The following is a 23,633-nucleotide window of genomic DNA, read 5'->3' on the forward strand; positions in this document are numbered from 1 at the left end:
ATAATTTTTTAAATGCTAATCTAAACAGGAAAGTTGGAACATACCTGAAGAAAAAAAAAATAATCTCCTCTTGCGAGAAAACGCAGAGCAACGTGAGAGGAAGAGAAAAAAATAATATAAAAATGGGATTGTGGTCCCAAAATTATATAAAAAAAACTATAGGTTTGAATTTAATTATTCAAACCTTTAGGCCATTACTTGTAATTTTTACAAATTACATCTTGGGCCCTTAGTTGTAATTTTTTACAAATTGCAACAAAAATTTCTTCATGCTTCCTCCACAATGCACCTCCTCTTTTTATACATGAGAAGGTGCCTTTCATTCCCACACTAACCGATGTGGGACTAATTCCCCTCCTTTTTTTCTTTTCTTTTTTTACTTTCTTTTCTTTTCTTTTCTTTTTTAACTCACACACACACATTAATTTTTTTTAAATCTTAAAATTATATCTTAATAAAATATTTCTTATATAATTTTAAACTTAAGTTTTTGATTCATAATTAAATGCCTAACCATATTATTATTTTCAAATAACCTCAAATAATATAGATTCCTATTATTATCATCTTTTTTTTAAAAAAAACTTAAATTTTATAAATTTTTTTATCTAAAAATTAGGATGTTACATCTTCTGTGAGACTACAACAACACCATACATAGATAGAAGTTGATTACTAGAGCTGATTAGCTAGAAAATTTTGCTCTCTTTAAGGAATGGGATGGGTAAAGTGGAACCTAAAAAATGAACAAGATTGTGTGGCCAATTCTCTTTAGTTACATATGTTAGGATATATAGGTCCACGAGTGCAAATATACCTTTGGTGGTGATGATGAAAGATGTACTTATAATGGTTTTTCTAGTCTCTTCAGGGCTTGTATAGACAAGGAACTAATGAGCAATTGCTTGTTATTTAATCCTTCTAGTAAGTCACAAGCATGGATAAGTTAGAATGGAGATGAATTTGTTAAGCAACATATTGATGACTCTGTCCAAAGTGATGGAAGCAGCAGTTGTGGAGGATATCTATGAGATGGCCATGATATATGGATTTGTGAGTTTAGCTTTATATTGATCTCTATCCCCCACAGTAGTGGTGGAAATGATTGATATTATGCAAGGACTTAACTTGTGTAGGGAAAGGAATTTACTTATAGGGGTAAATTTTTTAGTGTCTTGTAGCAATCAACCTTATCATCTATGGTTGTGACACCAACTATCCTTTTAAGGATATTGTTAACCAAGCTAGATCTTTTTTTTTTTATAGAGAACCAAATTCAGTTTAATTATGCGTATAGGGATTGTAATAGAATTGCTAATTACCTAGCAAGTCTACTCATTCGTTAGATGTTAACTCTTGCCTCTTTAATCATCATCCATACCTAGACTTTAAGAGTGGAGGATGATAAAAGAGGATAAATTTGTCCTTTTATTTTGATTTATGTTGTAGACTTTGTTGTTTTATTTTGATTAGTAATGCAATGCAATTTTTCATTAAAAAAACACATTAATTGCACCTTAAAAAGTTAAAAAAATATTACTCCCTTCATTAAAAAATACAAGATATTTTTAACTAAATCTTACCTCTCAATAAAATAGTTACTTATCTCTAAACAAACCCTGTCTTTCTTATTTATCCCTATTTAATAGGGAGTCTCACCTTAAAATAAATATAAAATGATTTATTTAATAAGGATACCTTTGGAAAAAAGATAATGATTATACTTTAAGAGACTAAAAATACCTTATAATTTTTAACATTCAATCTCTTAAAAAATGCCTTATATTTTTTAATGGAGGGGGTATATTTTTTAATACCCAACATCCAAATGCTTAAAGAATATCGTATATTTTTAAAATGAGGGAGTATAATTTAAATTTTAAAAATCTAAAACATAAAATATAATTTTAATTTTAATTTATGTTCTTAAAAATTAATTTTTTAAAAAATGAATTTAAAAAATAAAAAAATATATTTGCATCGACAGTGCCAATCCAAATCACAAAGGAGGAAGATTGTAAAATGGCAATATGGTCATGACAACAAAATTAGCACCCTGCCTACATGCTAAGAGGCGAACATATCATGGAGTCATGCACTTATATGATCTTTTGCCCCTAAACCAATCAATACCCTTTTGTTCTTTAACAACCTCCGTTGAAGGCACCTCTACCACCAAAACAAGAGATTCTTTACTCAGTTTCTTCCAAATCACATCGAACCACAGCCTGTTGCAATGCTCACGCACCAACTCTGTTCCTTATTCCATTCATGATATCTATCATCATTCCAACTATATTAGCTAACAACAATACAATTTACATTAAGGGGAAAAAACTACAAAGCTATTTTGCATAAAAAATAAAGAGGAACAGGTTATTATGCTGTAAGTACTAAAGGGAAAAAATAGCTTTGTCATTAGTAGGGGAAAAAGGGTGCAGGTGCCACCGGCGAAGATACTAACACTAGACACTTTTTTAGGCAAATACTAAAATTAAACATTCACAATCAACCTTAAATGCTTATTTTACTCCAGACTGCATATGTACGATAAGGTCCATATGGAGAGGATACAGATGCACATTATGTCAAAGTCAAAAATTGAGTAACATAAATTAGCCTTATCTATGTCATACATGTCAGACATCGAAGGAAATCAAAGAAAAACAATTTGATTTCACTACCACTTTCTAGCATGGCTTCCAACATTTTTCAACAAAAACCTGTATCATCTATGCAAAACTGTAAATTTTAACCTTGCATCTTAGAAGACCAAACTAGCAGAACAAAATGTATTCAACCAGTTTTGCAACTTTAGACTTTGGCTAGCAGAAACACCAAAGGGAACCTACACCCCAAGTGCACTTTTTATTTATCGCGTCTTTTATTAATGAACATGTCAAGCTGGTCAACAAAAAGAACATACCTACACAACCTTTTTTGATAGGCTTGTATTCTTGATTGTTTTGTCAGCTATACTATGCTTGTTCGGTCATGAGTCATGATGCTAATCAAGAGACAGAATCCGGCTATAGTAGAAGGAAGTAGACACTAGGCAACATCAACAGAAAAACCATCCTCATTCCTCAAATTTTCACGGTCATCAAAAAATATGCCTGCTTGATTGAACAATGAGAGCAAATGAACGAATTCCTCAAGAGACAATTTTGAAGGCCTCTTGTCTTCAAAGCCTCCTATTTTAAGTGCTTCAGTAATCCTTTCCTTCAACAAATTCATTCCTTCTTTTAAGGAAGGGGAATACTGACACTCTGCTTCATCTTCAGTATCACTTTTACAATCACCTTTAATGGAATGGACAAATTTTTCATCATTGAAACCTGTGATATTTGACAATCTCAATAACTTTAAAATTTTCCTTTTTTGCTTAAATGTCACTCCTAGGGTCCTGTTCTTTTTACTAAAACAAGTTCCCTTGAAAGCCCTCCACTCGTTGATATCCACATTAAGCACGTCAACTTTTGGATGGATTATAACCACAAAGGAGTCAACTTTTGGGCATAGAATAAAGTCCCTCTTGCTGACATCCATGATGAACTCCACGTCAGCCAGTAGTTTAACATTGATGGCCAAGCGATTAAATTCAGAGTCACTGAGATTAGCCAATAATCTTCAAGCAAACTCTTTCTGAAGTAGAAGAGTAGCGCTCTAAAATCGGGTAGTCTCATATACTAGTTTAACCACTACAGGTGAAGATATTCCGTAGGGAATGTTTGCTACCATAAGGTCAAATTGCGGGAATTCAGTTCTCAATGCATCCTTACGTATGACTTGGAAATCAATGTTCAAGATTACAAGCCTAAGAATTTAAGATCCTGAGTTAGGCATTTCATCAAACACGTAGTAGAAATGTAGTCAAACATACTAACAGCCCATCACTAAAGCCACGCTCGGCCACCCGCTAGTCAAGAACCTTCACCATGTGCTCGTCAATTTTGATGGCCACAACTTTATGGGCGGCTTCTAAAAGCTTTAGAGTGAGATTGCCTGTTCCAGGTCCAATCTCAAGCACTGTGTCAGTAGGCTTTATTGTAGATTTTTGAACAATGGTGTCAAGAATTCAAGGATTAGAGAGAATGTGTTGACCTTTGCTCTTGTAGAAAAATATATTCCTTTTGTCATCTCTACCGTTCTTCCTTGCCATGTCACCTTTGTAATCTCTACCTTGTTTATTGTTGGGATAGTAGTGATGGCCATGCACCGCAAAGAGTTGCCACAGTGAATGTAACTAGAGCTAATAATTTAAGCCAAGCCTGATGGGCCAACCCAAACCCGCCCGAAAAATTTAGGCCAGAGCTCAAAAAAGTAATATTTTTTATTGTTCGGACCTATTCCGGCCGCCTGAATAGGTCCAAGAAAATTCGAGCCAAGCCTGATCGGGTTCGGGCTTGGCCTGAATACCCGAATAAGAAAAAATAAATTTTTTAAAATATATATAATATAATAAATATTAATTATTTTTTTAAGTTTTATATCATTTTATTTTAAAATACCATATATTTGAGTATATTACTATAGTTATTTTAAAAAAATAAAAATATTTATATTTTCCCATTTTTATTATTTTTAATCAAATAAAATATCTTAAAATAATAATTAAAATATATTTTAATATTAATTTTTATATTTTAAGACTCAATTTTTTTCATAAGACTCAATTTTTTGTAAAAAAAAATTGAGGTATATACACCATTTTCTTGTCCAAAAATTATATTTTATATTTTTTATAAAATAAGATAATTAATTTTAAATTAAAAATAATTTTAAAAATAAAATTTGGACATGTGCGAATTTCCGGCTCTACTACTAAACAAACATAATAAATAAAATAATATTTTTAGATAATTATTTGATTATTATCCATGCCAGACTTAGTTAAAAATTAAGAATGAATTAAAGTAAATACCCTTTATATATAGGACTTAAACAATATAAAAGGTTAACGAAAAAAATTAAAAAAATAGTATTTTACCCATAATTAAATAATTTTATTTTATATAATATAATAATGACTATTTTTCTCATATTCTTAAAAACAAAAAGTAAAGTTTATCTAATAGTTATTAAAAACTTTGAATTAATCAGGATAATAATTTTAAATTAATAGTCTAACCATAGTTGAATTAAGATTAACTTGATCATAATTAAAATAATATGATTCAATTAAAATATATAAATATTTTTATATAACCATGATAAGGGCAATATTTAAATAAATAAGACATTAATTTACAAGTAAAAGAAACATTCATGAATAAATTGCATATAATATAATAAAACAGTAACAAAGCTACTTAAATACTTAATTACAAAGTTAATAAGTTATTATTTTTTTATTCCTTTCAAATTAAAATAATGTGTTATGCTTAATAAAATTATTTAAAAATTAAAATCGATTAAAAAAATATTTTTAAAAAAGTTTTGGGTATTCGGGCTGATCCGAATAAGCCCGAAGCCTGAAGGCATTAGGTCTGGACTTGACTATATGAGCTTTTTAGAAAGAGTAAGATTTTTTAAGTCCGATCCGAATAAGTTCGGTCCGCCTGAATTACTGGCTCTAAATGTAACCTGAGATTGCATCCTAGAAAACATCTTGAGATCTAAAGCATTCTCTGACAGTATGTTTTTTTAATTATGGGCGTTAATGGCCAGAAATCAGAAATGCTATTGCTCAGACCTCAGACAAGGAACCTCGCAATGGCGATGGCGATGGCCGACGAGATGTCTTCTTTGTGATTCGCGATGACGTCTTGCATGGGTTTGGGCCAAGATTATTGATTGCCATCACAAGCCCAAATGGCCGAAATCAAGAGGAAATTGAGCCGTTCATAAGCCCATATGAATTTCATTATTCTTCCCTTCCAAGGAGCTAAGGTATTTGAGATACGGTATTGTGCTTTTTAATGTGCGAGAATTTCACCATATTCCTGACCTGAAAAAAATTATTCTCAATTGTGTGTTTCTTTTAACCAGCATTTACAATTGTGTAAAGAACAGGAAAACATTAACTATCATGTTCAATTCGTAAAAATTAATAAAAATAATTTATTTTTGCCGATAATGAATACTCCAACTAATTAAGCCACGGCTTGGACTTTTATAGTCAAAAAGGACTATGTCGAGAGCAAAACGATATGATTTGATTAGTGTTAAGCAAATTGCACCTTGTCTCTGCGTCCCAGTGCATCATTATGCTATGTGGGTCTCAAACAGTCTCTGCATTAGTTTGTGCAGCTTTACATTCCGTAGAAAGTACACGGATAGAGCGGCCAGCATGATTATATGCTTTAAGCTTGTCTAAATATACTAATCATTCAAGCCAAATTTTGGGGAACCTGATGCTCATGCTACCAAAACCTAATAAAGAAACAAATAAACCTGAACAAGGCATGGAGTGAACGAATAATTGTTACGAGCTTAAGAGGACTATTAAATTTATCACCATGCTCTGCGTCATTTTGAATATTACTTTACCTTTTGGCTGTATTCTGGGTTCGAAAATGATTGAATCTTGCTTTGGTTTTTTTTAGGGGGGTACTCTACTGAGCATCCCAAACATGAAATAAGATTTTGTCCTATTGTCATTGTTCAGCGACCAACCTTCTAAACAAGCTAACGTAATTTTTTTCGTCCAGACCACAACATGGCATAATTATTTATGGGGGTAGAACTGTAGCAGTCCACTCCTTAGCTGCGATTCCCTCTTTATTGAGCCACGCAGTAAAGTTAAAATTTTGTATATATGATTATACCATTACTGATTTACTGTTACCATTGTCATCAGTTGTATAAAGGATTTGTAGTAACGATTAAAAAGTAAAAACTGAAAAGGAAGGGAGGGTCAGTTATGAATTATGACGGCACAATGATGTCACCCAAACATGAACCTAAATAGTGGCTGGCAATTCCGACTGGCTAGATTTATTTAAACTGGCTCAATTGGGGCCGGCCTAAATAAAACTTGAATAGCCAAGACAAACTAAGTCTACATTTCTTTGAACTTATTTGAATCAATCCAAATATTTAAATTATTATTTTTTTATTTTTGAAATTTAATTTTTTATTCTAAAATTAATTATTTTTATTTTATGAAAAATATATAATATATTTTTTTGGAATACTTAAATTATGTAGAAGGCCCAAACTTTTTTTGAAAAAATATATTTGAGTTTTAAATTTTAAAAATCAAAACTTTTTTTTGAAAAAAAATTATGTGAGTCTTAACATCTAAAAATCAATATTAAAATATATTTTAAATATTATTTTAATTTATAGATTAAAAATGATAAAAATATGACAATATAAATATTTTTATTTTAAAAAATCTATAATAATATACTGAAATACTCCCTCTATTCAAAAATATAAAGTATTTTTAATAAAATCCCACTCCCAATAAAATAATTACCTATTTTTTAATTAACTTTATCTTTTCATATTTACCCTTATTAAATACCCTACAATAAATATAATAAAATGATTTTCAATAGGGGCACATTTTTAAAAAAGGCAGTGATTACATTTTAAAAAATTAAAAATGTCTTATATTTTTAAACGGAATGAATATGTGACATCTTAATATAAAATAACTTAAAATTTAAATAATTAATTAATATTTTATATATTTTTAAAAATATAATTTTTTTTTTCTGTGATTAGGCTTGACTCGAAAAAGCTGGATGGCTCAGACATTAAAAATTGTGGTTGGCTAAAATTGTTAGCGTTATGTAGAGCCATGGGAAAGACCTTCGGTATGGCACCGGGTGCAAATTCATCCAACGCCCAGGTGGGGGCCACTAGCCCATCACGGTCCCACCGAAACTATGGGAGGGAATAAAGTTAGAATTCCAATTACTTTAGAAGAATGGTCTAATTATCAAAAGAGAAGCACATGGATCCAGAGGGTTAGTTAATTTGTAGACAGGAAAGTTCACTCCAAGCAACCATGAGCATCGAAACCTTGGCTGGTCCCAAAGTCCCAAAAGTGTGCAAGGCCAAGAATAGAGAGTAATGTGGACTTCCAAAAATCAAAATAAAAGTACACTGTTCTCAGTAAAATCTTAAGAGTGAAGGAATGTCTATGAAACTGAAAGCGCGTGCAAATTTCTAGTGAATCTAATTCTCTCCTTTTTTCCCAAAAAAAAAAAAAAGGAAAAGCAAAGAGAGAAGATTGTTCATTCAATTGGTAGATATCATTTTCTCAAGTCTTAACGGTCGCTCCAGCCATGTGATGATTAATCATTCTTATTAAGAAGTCTTACCTAGTAAGACTTTTTTGGCTTTTTTGATCCCAGGTGGCAAAGGAAATACTGGCCTAAGCTGAATGTACCGTACCACGTCGTTCAAGACCTTCTTTCATCTACTTATTTCATAAATGAATATATTACAGGAAAAATATAATTATAAATTCTTATAATTTTTTAAATTTTAAATTAGATCTCTGTAATTTATTTTATTTTAATCAAGTTCTTATAGTATTATTAATTAAATTATTAATCCCTGAAGGTTAAAATTTTAAATTTCTTCTTTAAAAATCTGAAATTAATAACTAATAACTTTTAAGTATTTATTCATAATTTATTTAATTTTACAATTAATTAATTAATTTTAATTTTCAAAATTTATATAATTATGATGTCTTATAAATAATTTTGACACATATATATTTTTCATAAAAATTAATGAAAAAAATTAAAATTTCTATTTAATAATTTTTTTGGCCAAGAGTATTAAATTAAATTTTCTATAAAATCTAAAAGTATTTTTAAAAAAATTTAATTATTCATTAATAATTTAAATTTTTAAATACTAATATATTTAATAGATCAAACTATAAGAGTTTGATTAAAATAAAATAAATTATAATAACCTAATTCAAAGCTGAGAAAAAAATATAATGACCTGTGAAATAATTTTCCCTGCATTATACATAGCCACAACATAATGTGTAAGGGTATTCAAAATCAATCAAAATTAATTATATCAAATCAAAACGAACCAAACTGACATAAATCGATCAAAATTGATTATAAATGAGATTTAGTTTGTTTGTTTGTTTTTTTCCAAATCAATTGGTTCACATTTTTTCTTTTAAAAACTTGAATTAAATTGAACTAAGCATTATTACATTGATTATATATATATTTGTCAAAAAAATTTCCCTTTTCCAAATTTAATTATTTAAAAATTATTAGTAAAAATAAATTACAATTAGCTAAATGTTATTTATAATTATTTAAAATAATTGTTTTAATTTTATAATCAAGTGTTTTAAAGATAATTAATTAGTTTTTAATAGTTAAATATACTAATCAATTGTTAGAAATATTCTTTTGTACTCAAAATATTTTTTTATTACAAATAATAATTAATAGCTAAAAATTAGCAGTGAATGTGAATATATATTGGTAATTATAAAGAATACCTCATTAAAAAAATTTAAACTTAATCCAAACATAAACAAATTATGTCAAATTACTCAAAAGTTGAACCAAATTAATTAGGAAAAAAAATGAATAGATCCTAAACCATAGTAACTGATTAATTTGGTTTGGTCTGATTTTTTTTTTAATCAAATCAAACTAAACTTATAAACACTATGAGCAGTGACAAATCTATGGGAGCAAGAGGGGCCATTCCCCCCCCCCCCACCTCCAACACTTTCATACTTTGCAATTATTTTCATATATCTTGCTTGTAAAATAATGTTGAAGGATTTTTAGCACCCCGTCCCTCTCTTATTTTCCCATTCTTGCCCCCTCAAGTACCTCATCTTGGATTCGTCCATGAGTGATACCTGTCAGCAGCTTGGGGGCCGGATTTAACTAGAGGAGTCATCGCACTTGTATTCCATTCCGTGCTCCTCAACTCATCACATGAAAGGATAGATATGGTTTTGCCTTTGTGCTTGCCCTGTGCTGCAAAGCCACAAGGAAGTGGATGAGAACGAATTTACGTGACATTCGTGGTTTGTGGCGCCATTGAAATGCTCGCTTGCCGATCTGCTCTCAGGCTCTTGTGACTTGTAAGTGTACGGCGTTGAGAACACTGCAGATAATTTGATTTCCGGAAGCTTTTCTTTTTCAAATTTAATTTTCGGTCGCCCAAGACAATATTGATACGTGGCATTCAATCAAATCAGACCTTCCATGCCTCAAAAGAGAATAAAATGAATCCAACTGAGATCCTCCTAGACGTGGGCCATTCCCGTCAATTCAGGGAACACACTACCGACGCGATGTTCATGCGCGTGGTGGAAGCTTCCTCGAATTGTAGTACAGGAGTGCGTTATATTCGAGAGGCGAGTGGGGGTTGTAGAGTTGGCATGGAACGCCCCAACCCCTCGTAACATAGTATTCCAAGCAAGGAGAGGCCAACATTATCTCCGCAACCCCGTTTCATTCGTCACTCATTAGTCAGAACCGAGTGGCTCACCGACGTTAACGGCGACAGGATCCCGAGGTCGTACTGTTATCTCCTAATAATTGGAGATCACGTGACGGCGGGATGACGGCCAAACGGCGTGTTTTGTTATTTTCTTACCTCATTCATGTTAGGAGAAGGTGCAGTAGCCTTGGCGAGGACAGTCGTGCACCGACGGTATTCTCGATGGGCCCACGGGAACCCAACAACACAACAACAACGTTGGCTTCACATGGGCCATTACCCCGCTCCTCAGCCAATCAGACCATCCCGCAACTTCGTGTGCCTTTCGTTGAAGTTGAGGTGATATCCCTCCGTCCCTTTCAAGATTTGCAATTATAAATGTTTCTAAATTGCTGTATTAATTTAATCCCCGTCTCATCATTCTACACTCGGCAATCCTTTGATCTTCACATCCGCTCGGTGATCATCATAACAAGTGGGGAGGTTTTCACCACTTACTTTTGCTTAATTGGCCCTCGTTAAAGTAATGCATTATTATTAACAGAACCAGACATGTCAAGTGGATCGGATTATTATTATTTTTAAATAAGAGCAAAATATCAAAACTAATTATAAATTTATATTAAAAAGAGACATCAAACCCAGTTCCAAATTATAAGATAACTTTAAAGAAATTTTTTTTCTCAAATATAAGACAATTTAAAAAAATAAAATTTTATTGATGATATTTTTTTTAATGTTACATTTCAAGTGAAAAAAGAATTGAAATAATATTGTAATGTAATGATTAAGTGTGTAAAGAAATTTTTGAAAGTTTATAACTTTGTTCTGAAAAAATAAATTTATAAAATATTATTATTGTATTTTATTGGCATGTATAATTATCTTGTAATTTGGCAGAAAGGAAATATTATATTAGATGACTCTGGCTGAGATAAATTAAACATCGTGATCATCAGCTGAATGCATGTGTCCTCCTTGTGATTTCATGTGCGTTCTTGCTGTAAGTTCATGGAAGTCCCATGACGTGGTAAGCCAGCTGAGTTAATATATATATATATATATATATATATATATATAACAGACGACTATACTAAGGGCAAACGGAAGGATGGGGAATCTCAAAATTCTAAAATATGAGAGTTAATTGTTACCCGCAAAAGAACAGGAGAAAGAAAATGCATAATTTCGTGCATAGTGGACTTAAAGGCACTAGGCACCCAAATTCGTGACCAGATTGAGAGGCTTCAATATCATCCACATTCTCTCCCACTTTTCCCGTGTGCTATATTTATATTTGGTGGACACTTTTCACTTGTATGTAGCGACAAAAAATGTCTCCCGTGTTGGTTTAGTTTACTGTGCTCTGTCCTGCGATAGATCAATTTCTCCCCTACATTACATTATATTTCATATATTTATTTAAAAAAAATTAAATTGGATCTCCGAATCCAAGATTCACTCGAGTTGTTTGCTCGTCACTTATAAAATGTCATACGCGGCAATTCTACACGCAGCAGCATTTTCGTTATTGTGGTGCCTTTGAATAACGGAGAAATAATTTACACTGTGACCATAAGGTTAATTTGCAATTATATGTAAATTTTCAAACTAAAGTATATATTTCTATGCACATGAGTGCAAAATAATAGTGAGTTTGGTGATTGCGTATGGTTGAGATTATTGTTTTGGGAGAACTTTTTATTTATATGACCAGATCGAACTCAGTTTGGATAATTAGGGCCAATGTGTGATTTCAAAAATTGGTTTGTATTGCCGAAAAAATAATATTTAGATCGATTCTCTCGTACTGAACAGGACAATCCTGTTTTATATAGATATAATTATAAATAGCTCAAATCTAGTCAAATGCATTCAATAAACTATACCTCACGAGAGCTTTGCTGGCTGTCAGTTTTTAAAAATCCAAAATAAAAACATTTAAAAATGTCGCTTATACTAGCAATGACGTACGGATCTAGAGCTCAATATTTTAGTGAGGCAAAAAATAAAAATAAAAAGGCCACACAGGATCTCAATTTTATTCATTTCTTTATTGGAGTTAAATTGCATATTTAAAGCACAAAACCGCTAAAAACCTCAATATTTAATTTTATTAATAATTTATTTTTATTTATATTAGTCATTAAATTTAACTTTATTTAATGCAACACTTCCAATGCAAACTCAAATCCACTCACATACTTAAACAATTTAACAAAAAAGCATTTAGTGAGGCTCAATTAATTAGTACCCTTAAGTATCCAATGATGCAATGTCAGCTAATATTTTTAAAAAGAGTAAAATAATTTAACCTTATCATGTTTTACCTTAACTGCAGATGTTTTCATTCTATTTTTGAAACATACACAAACCTCTCCCAATATAAATCATTATAAAACACAAACATTACATCTATTTTTAATATTTTATTTTTATCTACTCAATTATTAATTAACTGTTAAGTTATATATGTCGGATCAAAAAACGCTCTTTAAATATAAATAAGGTTTAAAAATCATTCAAATTACATCAAAAAATTAATACATATAACTTTTTACTTTTTAATCCATGTTTAAATTTTGTTTTTAATCATGTGAATATATTTATTCAATAATTTTTTAAAAATAAAATACTTGTTTAAAATAACATTCAAACAAGGCGTTAAAAAATTTACGAAATAAGGATTTAATATAATAAATTATTAATATAATTTATGTTTATTTTTATTTAAATTTCACTAATTTCAACACAAAATTTTAAATTATTTATTTAAACATTGACATATTTAATTATTTAAAGTTTTTTAAACCAAGAGAGATAGTAGATAATTAGATCATAAGGAAAAATTAATAATTCCAAAATTTTTAACACAATTACAAATAAAATTAAGTATTTTAAAATTTTTAATAGAATATTCTTAATCATGTTAAAAATTAGACTAAAATGTGGGTTTTTATGATTAGAGGAGAGACCTTTTTAATTTTAGCAAAACTCAAGGAGTCCGATGTATTTGATTCTTTTAAAAATGATACATTGTCCCCTCAATAGACTGGAAAAGTTGACTAAAGTTTACTTGAAGAAACAAAAAATACTTAGGTGGCATGCTACTGACACTCAATTTTCACATAAGAGCTGGGAAGAGTGAAGACAGCATGGGATGGGGGAGACATTAGAGAGGGGAGGAAGAGAAGCAAGAAAGGAGGGGCGAGACACACGCAAGCGGCAGGTGAACGAAAAGAGGGGTTGGTGAGTCCGTTGTTTCCTGCGTTGTTTCCGCCGCTGAAGTCTCATGGATTGAGAATTGAGATCACAACCCAATTAACAGCCAGACCACTTCAAATTACAACTTAAAGTGGCTCCCTCTCGCTCCCGCGCCTATCTTTGTCCCATGTGGGGACTTCCGCCACGCATCATCACTCATTCACTTCCCTCTCTCCTTGATTAATCGTTGACCCTCCCCTCCTTCCCTCCTCATAAATTAATTAAACTAGCCAAGCAGCACATGATGACTGTTCACACACCCTACCTACGTGATTCCTCAACTCAATAATCCAGGCCTTTCTACTCTTTCCCTTGAAAAAAAGCCAATGCTCCTCCAATCAACATTTGCAGTTACACAACAGCATCCCTCGTTAGGTGATTCCGTTACACTCAGCTCTTGCCAACTAAATGGCCATGTCACTATTCCCCCTTCACCTACTGCCGCCATACTCTCTACACTCCACAGGACAGCCTCTTCACTTAATGACGCACTTGTTCTAAAAAAAAGAAGATTGTGACTTTCTTTATGCTTCTTGTGGTGAAGGGTAAAGTGTGTGAGTATCATGTGTGCGCGTGTCATTGTTACTTACCGCGAAGGGTCACGATTCCTTATGGAAAAAGGGCGACGGAGCTAAGTTGATCACCTAGCCACCACCAAGGACAAATACGCACTGTACTAGTAGTATACACTAACTTATTAGGTTCGGTAAATGAGACGGAGCTTCTCACATTTGTTTCGTATTTTTGCTGTCATGCCTAGGTCGTTGCCGGAAAAAGTAGTTGGGAAACTAATTAAAAATAATAACAATAAAGGTGTTGGTCAGAGTTTGGATCCACTTAAAAGCCGACGGATTTTTCTTTATTCTTTTCTCAAAAGGTATCCTGTGATTTGTGGAAATGACCATTCCTAATAATAAAAAAAAAAGGATAAGTGTAATTTAATTTTAACTTTTCAATTGACGATGAAGCCAATTCTTCTGTCTATTAACCATCGGAGGTTTTCCTTTGACTGAGTAAGCAAAATGATTATTTTTTGGTTTTGTGCTGCCAAGAGTAACAATAATAGGATATGGCATACTGGGTGGGTGATTATAAGTTATAATTCCATGTTCACTCATGAGCTGAATTTACAAATTTGTAACAATAAATTAAGTGGCGTTACTTGACAAGCGGAGAAGACGAGTAGTGGGAGAAGAAAGTGGCGTTCACATGAAATTGGCCCCGTGGTCCGTGGGGACCACTGTGCAGTGCCCCGAGACAAAAGCGGCGAATGAGGCACGGCCTTCTTCATTCATTCCCTTCCTTTAGCGTTTGGTATTAGTATTATATCTTCCTTTTTCCATCTTGCCCTTCCATCACCGCCTCATTTACTGGTCAAATCCACTCTTTTATTTTGTCATTATATTATATACCTTCATTAATTTATTTATTATTATACTACTTATTATCACTGAAGCTGTTCCACATTACTCTTCCAAGTCCTACCTGGCCTTCAGCCCATCGCTGAGTGTCAGCTGCTCATATAACTTTAGTCCTTGTTTATGAAGACTCACTTTCAGTTCAAGGGGAAATTCATCACATTATTACGCCCTAACTGATTTGGCAAATCTTAAATGCTATTGTTTTTCTTTTGCTAAACAATTACATTTAGCCATCAATGGTAACCAACTGAAAATGGCATGTCGTACGTGAAATCATGTAATTTTAGCGCTTTAGTAAGCTACATGTGAATATGTTCCATACTTGTCCAAACCATGAAAGCCGTTGGTAACGTGTTTGCCAACTAGACGTAAATTTCATGTATAGCAGAGTCTGAAAGATTAAATGAGGTGGCTTAAAGTTATTTCTCATTCGCATCTTGATTATGCAGGACCAACAACCGAGTGCGTGGGTGTATGTTCGCTTAAATAATTAGTCTTCAATTCTGTAATTTTATTGTTACCCTTCTACCTACATTACTTTACAAATGCTAAGTTGCTAGCCTTGGAGCTCGCAGCCCTTCGACATATGTGATAGGATAATCGCGGGTGAAAAGATGTGCACAAGAAAAACTTTATAAATTGGTTTGCTCAGAGCCTCAGACCCAGACCTGGAAGAGCGGTGGTGGCGCCTCTTCAAGGAATGCAGCGGCTGTGACCGTTTCATCCCCTCCCCTTCTCTTGCAAGACCAGAGTCTTTAGTATCAGCACTCCCATTTTTTCAGTGTTCACATTTTCTTACTGCATTTCGTTTTGCTCGCGCCTTGAGACGAGAAAGCTGCGGTGCTTGGGAAAATTATGGAAACTAGCTCGGTTTCCAAATTGCTGCTTGCTTTTTGCTTGGTTTTTTCCCTGGGTTCTGAGTTGATTCACTCGAGTGTCACCTATGACAGGAAGGCCCTCATTATCAATGGGCAGAGAAGAATCCTTTTCTCTGGCTCCATACATTATCCCAGAAGTACCCCTGATGTAAGCTGCTTCTTCCCAATTTATCATCATTTTTCCTTGTTAAATCTTACTTGTCGTGACGCTTCTAATCTTCTTGGGGAAATTACCGCTGCTTAGACGTGGGAAGATCTGATTCACAAGGCAAAAGATGGAGGTTTAGATGCGATTGAAACCTATGTCTTCTGGAATGTTCACGAGCCCTCGCCTGGCAATGTACTTCACTCTCTCTTCTCTGAAGCGCTAACTCTGTTTGCTCTACTTCTGTTTTAGCTGTACTTGAGAATGTATGGTTTTAATTTGTGAGTTCTGCATGCGGTTCAGTATAATTTTGAAGGACGATACGATCTAGTGAGGTTCGTAAAGACAATTCAAAAAGTAGGCCTATATGCTCATCTTCGCATTGGACCTTATGTGTGTGCTGAATGGAATTTCGGGTACTTACCATCTCTGTCTCCCCTTCTTCGTTTTCTTATCGAGATTCTTTTTCCCTTCTTATTCCTTCTCTCCCATATAAAGTTGCTGTTTGTTTCTATTTTTTCCCAAACTTGAGATTTTAGCCTTACAGGACGATGTTCAATTGACGCTAGAATCTTTTTATTTTCGTTATGCGCAGAGGATTTCCCGTTTGGCTGAAGTACGTTCCGGGAATAAGCTTTAGAACAGACAATGAACCTTTTAAGGTCTCTCGCGCTCACTTTCCTTATCCTTATTGGCCATACGTATTGTATGGAATTATTAGTTAAAAGGAATTCGCCGTTGCTTGGGAAACACTTATTTCTCATTTATACTTACCAACTTCTTGTGCAGAGGGAAATGCAAAAGTTCACTGCGAAGATCGTGGAGATGATGAAGAGCGAAAATCTCTTTGAATCTCAGGGTGGCCCCATCATACTCTCTCAGGTAAAAACTCGTTGGGCTTTGGCTTTTAATCTTTAGTGCACACTCTTATTTCTCTAGTCATGGACTACCTACCAATTTCACTGGATTATTAAACGCTTATCAAACATCTGCAATGGTATAATTTTTTTTTTTAGGGGGAAAAGGCTCCGAGGGTTATTATTTCTTCAGCTAGATCTAGCTAAAGCAATGATACATACAAAATGTATTTTTTCAGATTGAGAATGAGTATGGGGCACAGAGTAAGTTACTTGGAGCTGCTGGCCACAATTATGTGACTTGGGCTGCAAAAATGGCTGTCCAAATGGGAACTGGGGTCCCTTGGGTGATGTGTAAGGAAGATGATGCACCAGATCCAGTGGTGAGAATCCCTACTCTTCATCTTGCTGATTCTAGGATCTCCTGAAAGGCTGAAAGTTGTTTAATATCAACAGCAATCATGTGTTCTTTTGACATGTCTTCTCTTCGAGCCTGTTTCTACTTATATTATTGCAATTATTGTTGCGATTATATATCTGGAGAGAGAGAAAATATGCACCCACCAATAGCAGCCCTTTAGCCTTGCATGCCCATTAAGGAATGTGGCTGATAAATCAATCTGTTTCCTGGTTGATGGTGACAGATTAACACTTGCAATGGATTTTACTGTGATCAATTTACTCCCAATAGACCTTATAAGCCTTCAATCTGGACAGAGGCTTGGAGTGGCTGGTAAGCATTTTTGTTGTGACTATCAAATATTTGTATTGTATCAAGAAAAAGCCTGTCTAATTCTTCTGTCAATTATAAAGGTTCACAGAATTTGGAGGTCCAATTCACAAACGACCTGTCCAGGATTTGGCATTTGCAGTTGCTCGATTCATAACCAAGGGAGGGTCCTTTGTCAACTACTATATGGTCAGTTGCTTCTGCTAAACTAATTCTAATTCTAAATTTGATAAATGTTGACACCCACTCAAGGTCCTTGTAATGTATATTGCATATTACTGCAGTATCATGGAGGAACAAATTTTGGACGTACAGCTGGAGGTCCTTTCATCACTACCAGCTACGACTATGATGCTCCACTGGATGAATATGGTGAGAACCAAAAATTCTCTACTGTTCACATTTTACATTGTTTTTAAATTTGACTGAATTGAAGACAAGAAAGGAAAGAGAAATGAAGAGTATCAAAATGGAAATTTACAGAATTTTAGCATATAATGCCGTGTGTATAAACTTTACTCCTAACAGTTCTTTCCGGTGGCTTTTTATACATGCAAAATAACAATTTAAAGTCCAAATACTCCCCATCTTTCACTAAGCTGGTAGTGACTCATTAAAACTCTAATAGTTAAATCTTCTGGTATTTAGTTATCACAGTTGAACTCTACATAAGATATCACTGAGGCATGTTGACTACTGCAAAACAATGACAGGTTTGATTCGACAACCAAAATATGGTCATCTAAAGGAGCTTCACAGGGCAATTAAGATGTGTGAGCGTGCTTTAGTTTCAGTTGACCCAATTGTTACTCAAATAGGGAGCTTCCAACAGGTTTTAACTTACTCCTAGTCATGTGCTTGTGCATTTTAGTTTTTTTGACTAATTGAAGTATGTTTACCAATGTTCCAGGCTCATGTGTATAGTACAGAATCTGGAGATTGTGCTGCTTTTCTTTCAAACTTTGATGAAAAATCATCTGTTAGAGTGATGTTCAATAATATGCACTATAACTTGCCTCCTTGGTCTGTCAGCATCCTTCCAGATTGTAGAAATGTTGTCTTTAATACAGCGAAGGTACATAAGGAAACAAAAAAAAAAAGAGTCTAAACAAAATCATCTTATTTTATTGGTACTCAGTTATTATACTCATGGTTTCCGGGAGACAACCTTTTCATATTCATCTCAATTCAGTTGTTTATAACACATCAAGACCAACGAATTCTTTAACTGCCGTTTTTTAGGTTGGAGTGCAAACATCACAGATGCAAATGTTGCCAACAAATACCCAGATGTTCTCATGGGAGAGGTTTGATGAAGATCTATCCTCTCTGGACGAAAGTTCTACATACACAGCACCTGGTCTCTTGGAGCAGATAAATGTAACACGAGATGCAAGTGATTATCTTTGGTACATAACCAGGTAAGCCTGAATTGCTAGATGTTGTAAATTTGATTCTTCGGTGGTTTGTTTAGGTCCATAATGAAATTATTAAAGCCTTTCATAGCTTTGTAATCCCAGAGGAAAGAACAAAGTGCTATTTTATTTTCATGCCTTCACATATGGATGCCATGACCTTTATTGATTCATTGTGTTTAACAATTCCCTCAGTTGTAGTAATTTATTTCATGTCAATGTGCCTACAGTGTTGATATAGGTTCATCTGAATCCTTTCTGCGTGGAGGAGAACTTCCCACTCTCATTGTTCAGTCCACAGGCCATGCTGTGCATGTTTTCATCAACGGTCAACTTTCTGGTATACACTTCATTTGACTCTATAGTTGACTTTTTCAGCTTATTGTTGAATGAAAACTATACATATATCCCTAAAACAGGTTCTGCCTATGGAACAAGGGAGGATAGGAGGTTCACATATACCGGCAAGGTTAATCTTCAAGCTGGGACAAACAGAATAGCTCTGCTAAGTGTTGCTGTTGGACTTCCAGTGAGTTGTCTTTCTGACCTTTATTTCCAACCTGAAATTGTAAGATTTGTTGCACAATGGTTATTGCTTTTGTGAGTATTATTCTACACGGAGTCAAACCATTCTGGCATCTGAAAAATCTACTGACTTCGGTTACCCTGGAAAAGAAAAAAGGGCAAGAAAAAATAACAACGAAAAAGCATTTATTGCTTAATTCTATCATCTGATGGCTATCATCACTCACTAAATGCATTTCCGTTGCTTGTTGCCGAAGAACATTGGAGGACATTTTGAGACATGGAACACTGGAATCCTAGGTCCAGTTGCTCTCCATGGACTTGATCAGGGAAAATGGGACTTGTCCTGGCAGAAATGGACTTATCAGGTTGCTCATTCTTACTTTAGATGCTTAATTGGCTCATCCTTATATGAAAGTTTCCTGAGACTCATCGCTTAAGTAGGTTGGTCTAAAAGGAGAGGCCATGAATCTCGCATCTCCTGACGGCATCTCTTCTGCTGAGTGGATGCAGTCAGCTATAGCGGTGCAAAAAAATCAACCATTGACATGGCACAAGGTAAAAACAAAGGATGATGTGTAAAAGTTGACTCGACAGAATGTTGGCTTTAAAATTATAGGCTTGATGTTTTATGAACTGTGCAGACTTATTTTGATGCTCCTGAAGGAGACGAACCATTGGCACTTGATATGGAGGGCATGGGTAAAGGTCAGATATGGATTAACGGAGAGAGTATTGGAAGATACTGGACTGCTTTTGCTACTGGTAATTGCAATGACTGCAACTACGCAGGATCATTTAGACCTACAAAGTGCCAACTTGGCTGCGGCCAACCAACCCAGCGATGGTGAGTGATAACAACATTGAAGCCTTTGATAGCAGTTATCGTATTTCTGACAACATTTCATTCTGCTCATAATACTTAAGGTACCACGTACCTCGATCTTGGTTGAAGCCAACTCAAAATCTGTTGGTTATTTTTGAGGAGCTTGGGGGTGATCCTTCTAGAATTTCACTAGTCAAGAGATCAGTGAGTAGTGTATGTGCTGATGTCTCCGAGTACCACCCAAATATCAAGAATTGGCACATTGAGAGCTATGGGAAGTCAGAAGAGTTCCACCCACCGAAGGTTCACTTGCATTGTAGTCCTGGCCAAACCATATCTGCTATTAAATTTGCAAGCTTTGGAACTCCTCTGGGGACTTGTGGGAATTATGAGCAAGGGACTTGCCATGCTCCAGCATCATATACCATTCTGGAGAAGGTACATCTGACTGTGAACACTCTTAATTTCACTATTTGCTTCATAAATTTAAGGTAATTAATGGTATGCTTTGGTTTCATTTTTTGACAGAAATGTAGTGGAAAGCCGAGGTGCATAGTTACTGTATCAAATAGTAACTTTGGGCGAGACCCGTGTCCGAATATCTTGAAGAGGTTATCAGTGGAAGCTGTTTGTGCTCCAACTACCGCGTACTGGAGGAATTGATGGGCAAACGAAGTACCCTTTGCGTGTAGTGTGTAGTGACTTAACCGTATACCATCAACCAAAAAGAAGACGGAATAACGAGTGCAGGTTAAAGGTAATGGTAGTTGAATTGGATGAGTGCCATAGTTTTTCATAAAAGTAGATTTCTTCTTATGCCAAAGGCATGTAATTTGTAATTTAAGTGGCTTAAGAGGCCGTTTAAAATGAGTCATAGGTGAATCGGAAACCTGGGGTCTACATTTTGGACCCTTCTTTGTGAATTTAGAGTCCCAGTCCCCGACCTTTTTACTGGATATGGGCACTGGGAGAAGGCATTTTCGTTGGTGTGTTGTGTTCCTTATCTGGTTGATTGCATCACTGGGGCAAATCAGACCCCAAATTATGTTCAAGTTGGGAGTGGATCCTGCTGTAACCATTGATGAAGTTGTTGCACTTTCTTGCGTCAAAAAATGAGTAGCTAATCAGGGGTGAGAATCAGGAAAACTACTGAAATCTCAAATCTATGATATGCCCTTCACCAGACATGATAATTATTCTTTGGCAATCCAGGATTAAGAGTAAACAGAAGCTGATGGCATGAAATAACATAAAAACACAACCAACACCAAATAGTACGCCTATGGCACTCTCTGAAGCTAGATTAAGCGCTGGCTATTGCCATATGCTTAGTAAGAGTTTGCAGCAATTCTTCCTTCTTTGCTCCCACCACTCTGTCCAGAATTTTCCCCTCTTTCAGGAACACAAAGGTGGGCATTGCTTCCACTGCCCAGTCCTGAGCAACAGACTGCATACATCAACAAATTGTTTAGTCCCTGAATTCAGAGGACATTCCAAGGATAGAGGGAGAGGTGTTATACAAGTTTTGATTTTTCTCTTACCTTCAATTCATCCACATCAACTTTGAGAAACGTGACGCCTGGATACTTCTTGGCCAGCTCAGCCAGGACTGGTGCAATAAAACGGCATGGTCCGCACCAAGAAGCGGTAAAATCCACAACGATCTGGGTCAAATACTAAGATAAGTCTCCATACAACAACAGAAAACCTCTGATTTGAGAACGTCTCCAATTTAAATCCACCAAGAGCAGATTTCGCTCAACTTCATAATATGCAGTTTATTACATGATCAATAACATCGCAAGTTTCAATGTATAGGAGCTACTGTTTCTTTGTTTAGTTTTCCACCATGCAGTTTTAAAACATGGGTTGGGTAGACTCCAGATTTTAATAAAATGCTCCATCAGACTGTCATATATATATATATAGCATAAAAAGAGATGGGGGAAGGAGCAACTCCAAATCATGCTTAAAAACTTTTTATCAGTGTCTTGTTCAATTATGTTCCCAGCTTTCAACACCGCCTTCCTCTTTCATAGCTTGGTGCTTTTCATGACTTGCTTCTTTATCAAACATATGCCACAAATCCTGAAGGTTTTAAGATAGGTCTAATTCCAGAACAAGATGAAAATCAGGGAACAGGTTGAGATCCAATTCTCTCCTCCCCCAAAAGAGAGAATGAGAATAAAGCACTAGACTACACTGTTTGTTGAATAGATTGAACGTGTGATAATAGTCAAATGGTGTGGGTGCTTTTTTTGCCCCAAAAAAAAAAAAGAAAATCACGAGTAAAGCATCAGTATTTCCTTCTCTATCTAACCCTTGCATACACGGGGAGGCACGAATTGAGAAAACCATATATAACTACAGTACAATCAAGCTACATAAATTTTAAAACCATCAAGCGTTTGCTTCAGCTTTCAATCCGATACCTATACTTTTGAATTTGACGAATCTTAAAGGTCAGTTCTTAATTCTCATGAGGAGATTATACATATAACAATTTCAGAAGTACAGCTTAATTCATCTACCAAATAATCTAACCAGCACAAAGCGTAAGATTTCATATCTCCAGTAGCTTAAACTGTTGTACGAACCGCGCAATAAAAATCACAGTCAATATCACCCCAAAGTGTAATTAATCTCATTTTCCTTGGGGCAAGCAGATTTTAGAGGCAATTGAAAGACGCGTTATTGGTATATATAGGTCAATTTAAAAGGCGAATTCTAATAAACTTGTAGAATCGAATGTCAAGACACATAAGGTTCGGAAAAACGAGTTTTAAAAAACCGTCGTCGCATGATGAAGTGGTTCATCCATCAAGTTCAGCAAATTCTTGCACGCTTTTTAGCATAATCCAGATAATGGCAAACCAAACGAAACCCATCAATCAGAATCGCGTCACATACAACGCGGATAAACCAAATCGGAGTATAAAAGAACAGATCCATTAGCAACAAAGCCAGCGAATTAGAGATAAGCAGCAAACGAGAGAGGTGTGAAACCAGTTTCTTGGAGTCATTGCCCTTCTGGAGTTGCTCGTTCCACGCCTCAACGGTGTGGCAACTGATGACCTGACCCTCTTCGCCTGCCATTTTCTTCCTGTATTCTCGAGCTCTCCAATTTCGCGAAGGCTGCTAGCGTACGACCTCAACTTTAAATAAGCA

At 34.6% G+C, this 23,633-nt stretch overlaps 3 protein-coding genes across 3 annotated transcripts; 1 reads left to right on the forward strand and 2 right to left on the reverse strand.

Moving 5' to 3' along the window:
- Positions 1-3,051: 3,051 nt before the first annotated feature.
- Positions 3,052-4,162, reverse strand: LOC129321957 (ribosomal RNA small subunit methyltransferase, mitochondrial). Its single transcript, XM_054967969.1, is given in 2 exon segments — positions 3,052-3,788; positions 3,880-4,162. Coding segments are annotated over 2 exon segments (1,020 nt in total).
- Positions 4,163-15,665: 11,503 nt separating this feature from the next.
- Positions 15,666-21,517, forward strand: LOC129322116 (beta-galactosidase 3). The gene is made up of 19 exons (XM_054968185.1): positions 15,666-16,115; positions 16,212-16,307; positions 16,416-16,528; positions 16,708-16,774; positions 16,902-16,994; positions 17,209-17,352; positions 17,614-17,702; positions 17,783-17,888; positions 17,984-18,071; positions 18,413-18,531; positions 18,610-18,774; positions 18,942-19,120; positions 19,345-19,454; positions 19,534-19,643; positions 19,897-20,007; positions 20,084-20,197; positions 20,284-20,486; positions 20,567-20,903; positions 20,994-21,517. Exons 1-19 carry the CDS (start codon positions 15,945-15,947, stop codon positions 21,126-21,128), a joined length of 2,550 nt encoding a protein of 849 aa, XP_054824160.1. The 5' UTR covers positions 15,666-15,944; the 3' UTR covers positions 21,129-21,517.
- Positions 21,518-21,612: 95 nt separating this feature from the next.
- LOC129322118 (thioredoxin H-type) lies at positions 21,613-23,633 on the reverse strand. The gene is made up of 3 exons (XM_054968189.1): positions 23,472-23,633; positions 22,007-22,129; positions 21,613-21,912 (listed from the first exon to the last, which is right to left on the reverse strand). The coding sequence occupies exons 1-3, from the start codon at positions 23,559-23,561 to the stop codon at positions 21,769-21,771; spliced, it is 357 nt and encodes a 118-aa protein (XP_054824164.1). The 5' UTR covers positions 23,562-23,633; the 3' UTR covers positions 21,613-21,768.

The sequence above is a fragment of the Prosopis cineraria genome, unplaced genomic scaffold (assembly GCF_029017545.1).
Source record: "Prosopis cineraria cultivar Desert tree isolate PC_DT_omini unplaced genomic scaffold, ASM2901754v1 PC10, whole genome shotgun sequence".
Lineage (NCBI taxonomy): Eukaryota > Viridiplantae > Streptophyta > Magnoliopsida > Fabales > Fabaceae > Prosopis > Prosopis cineraria.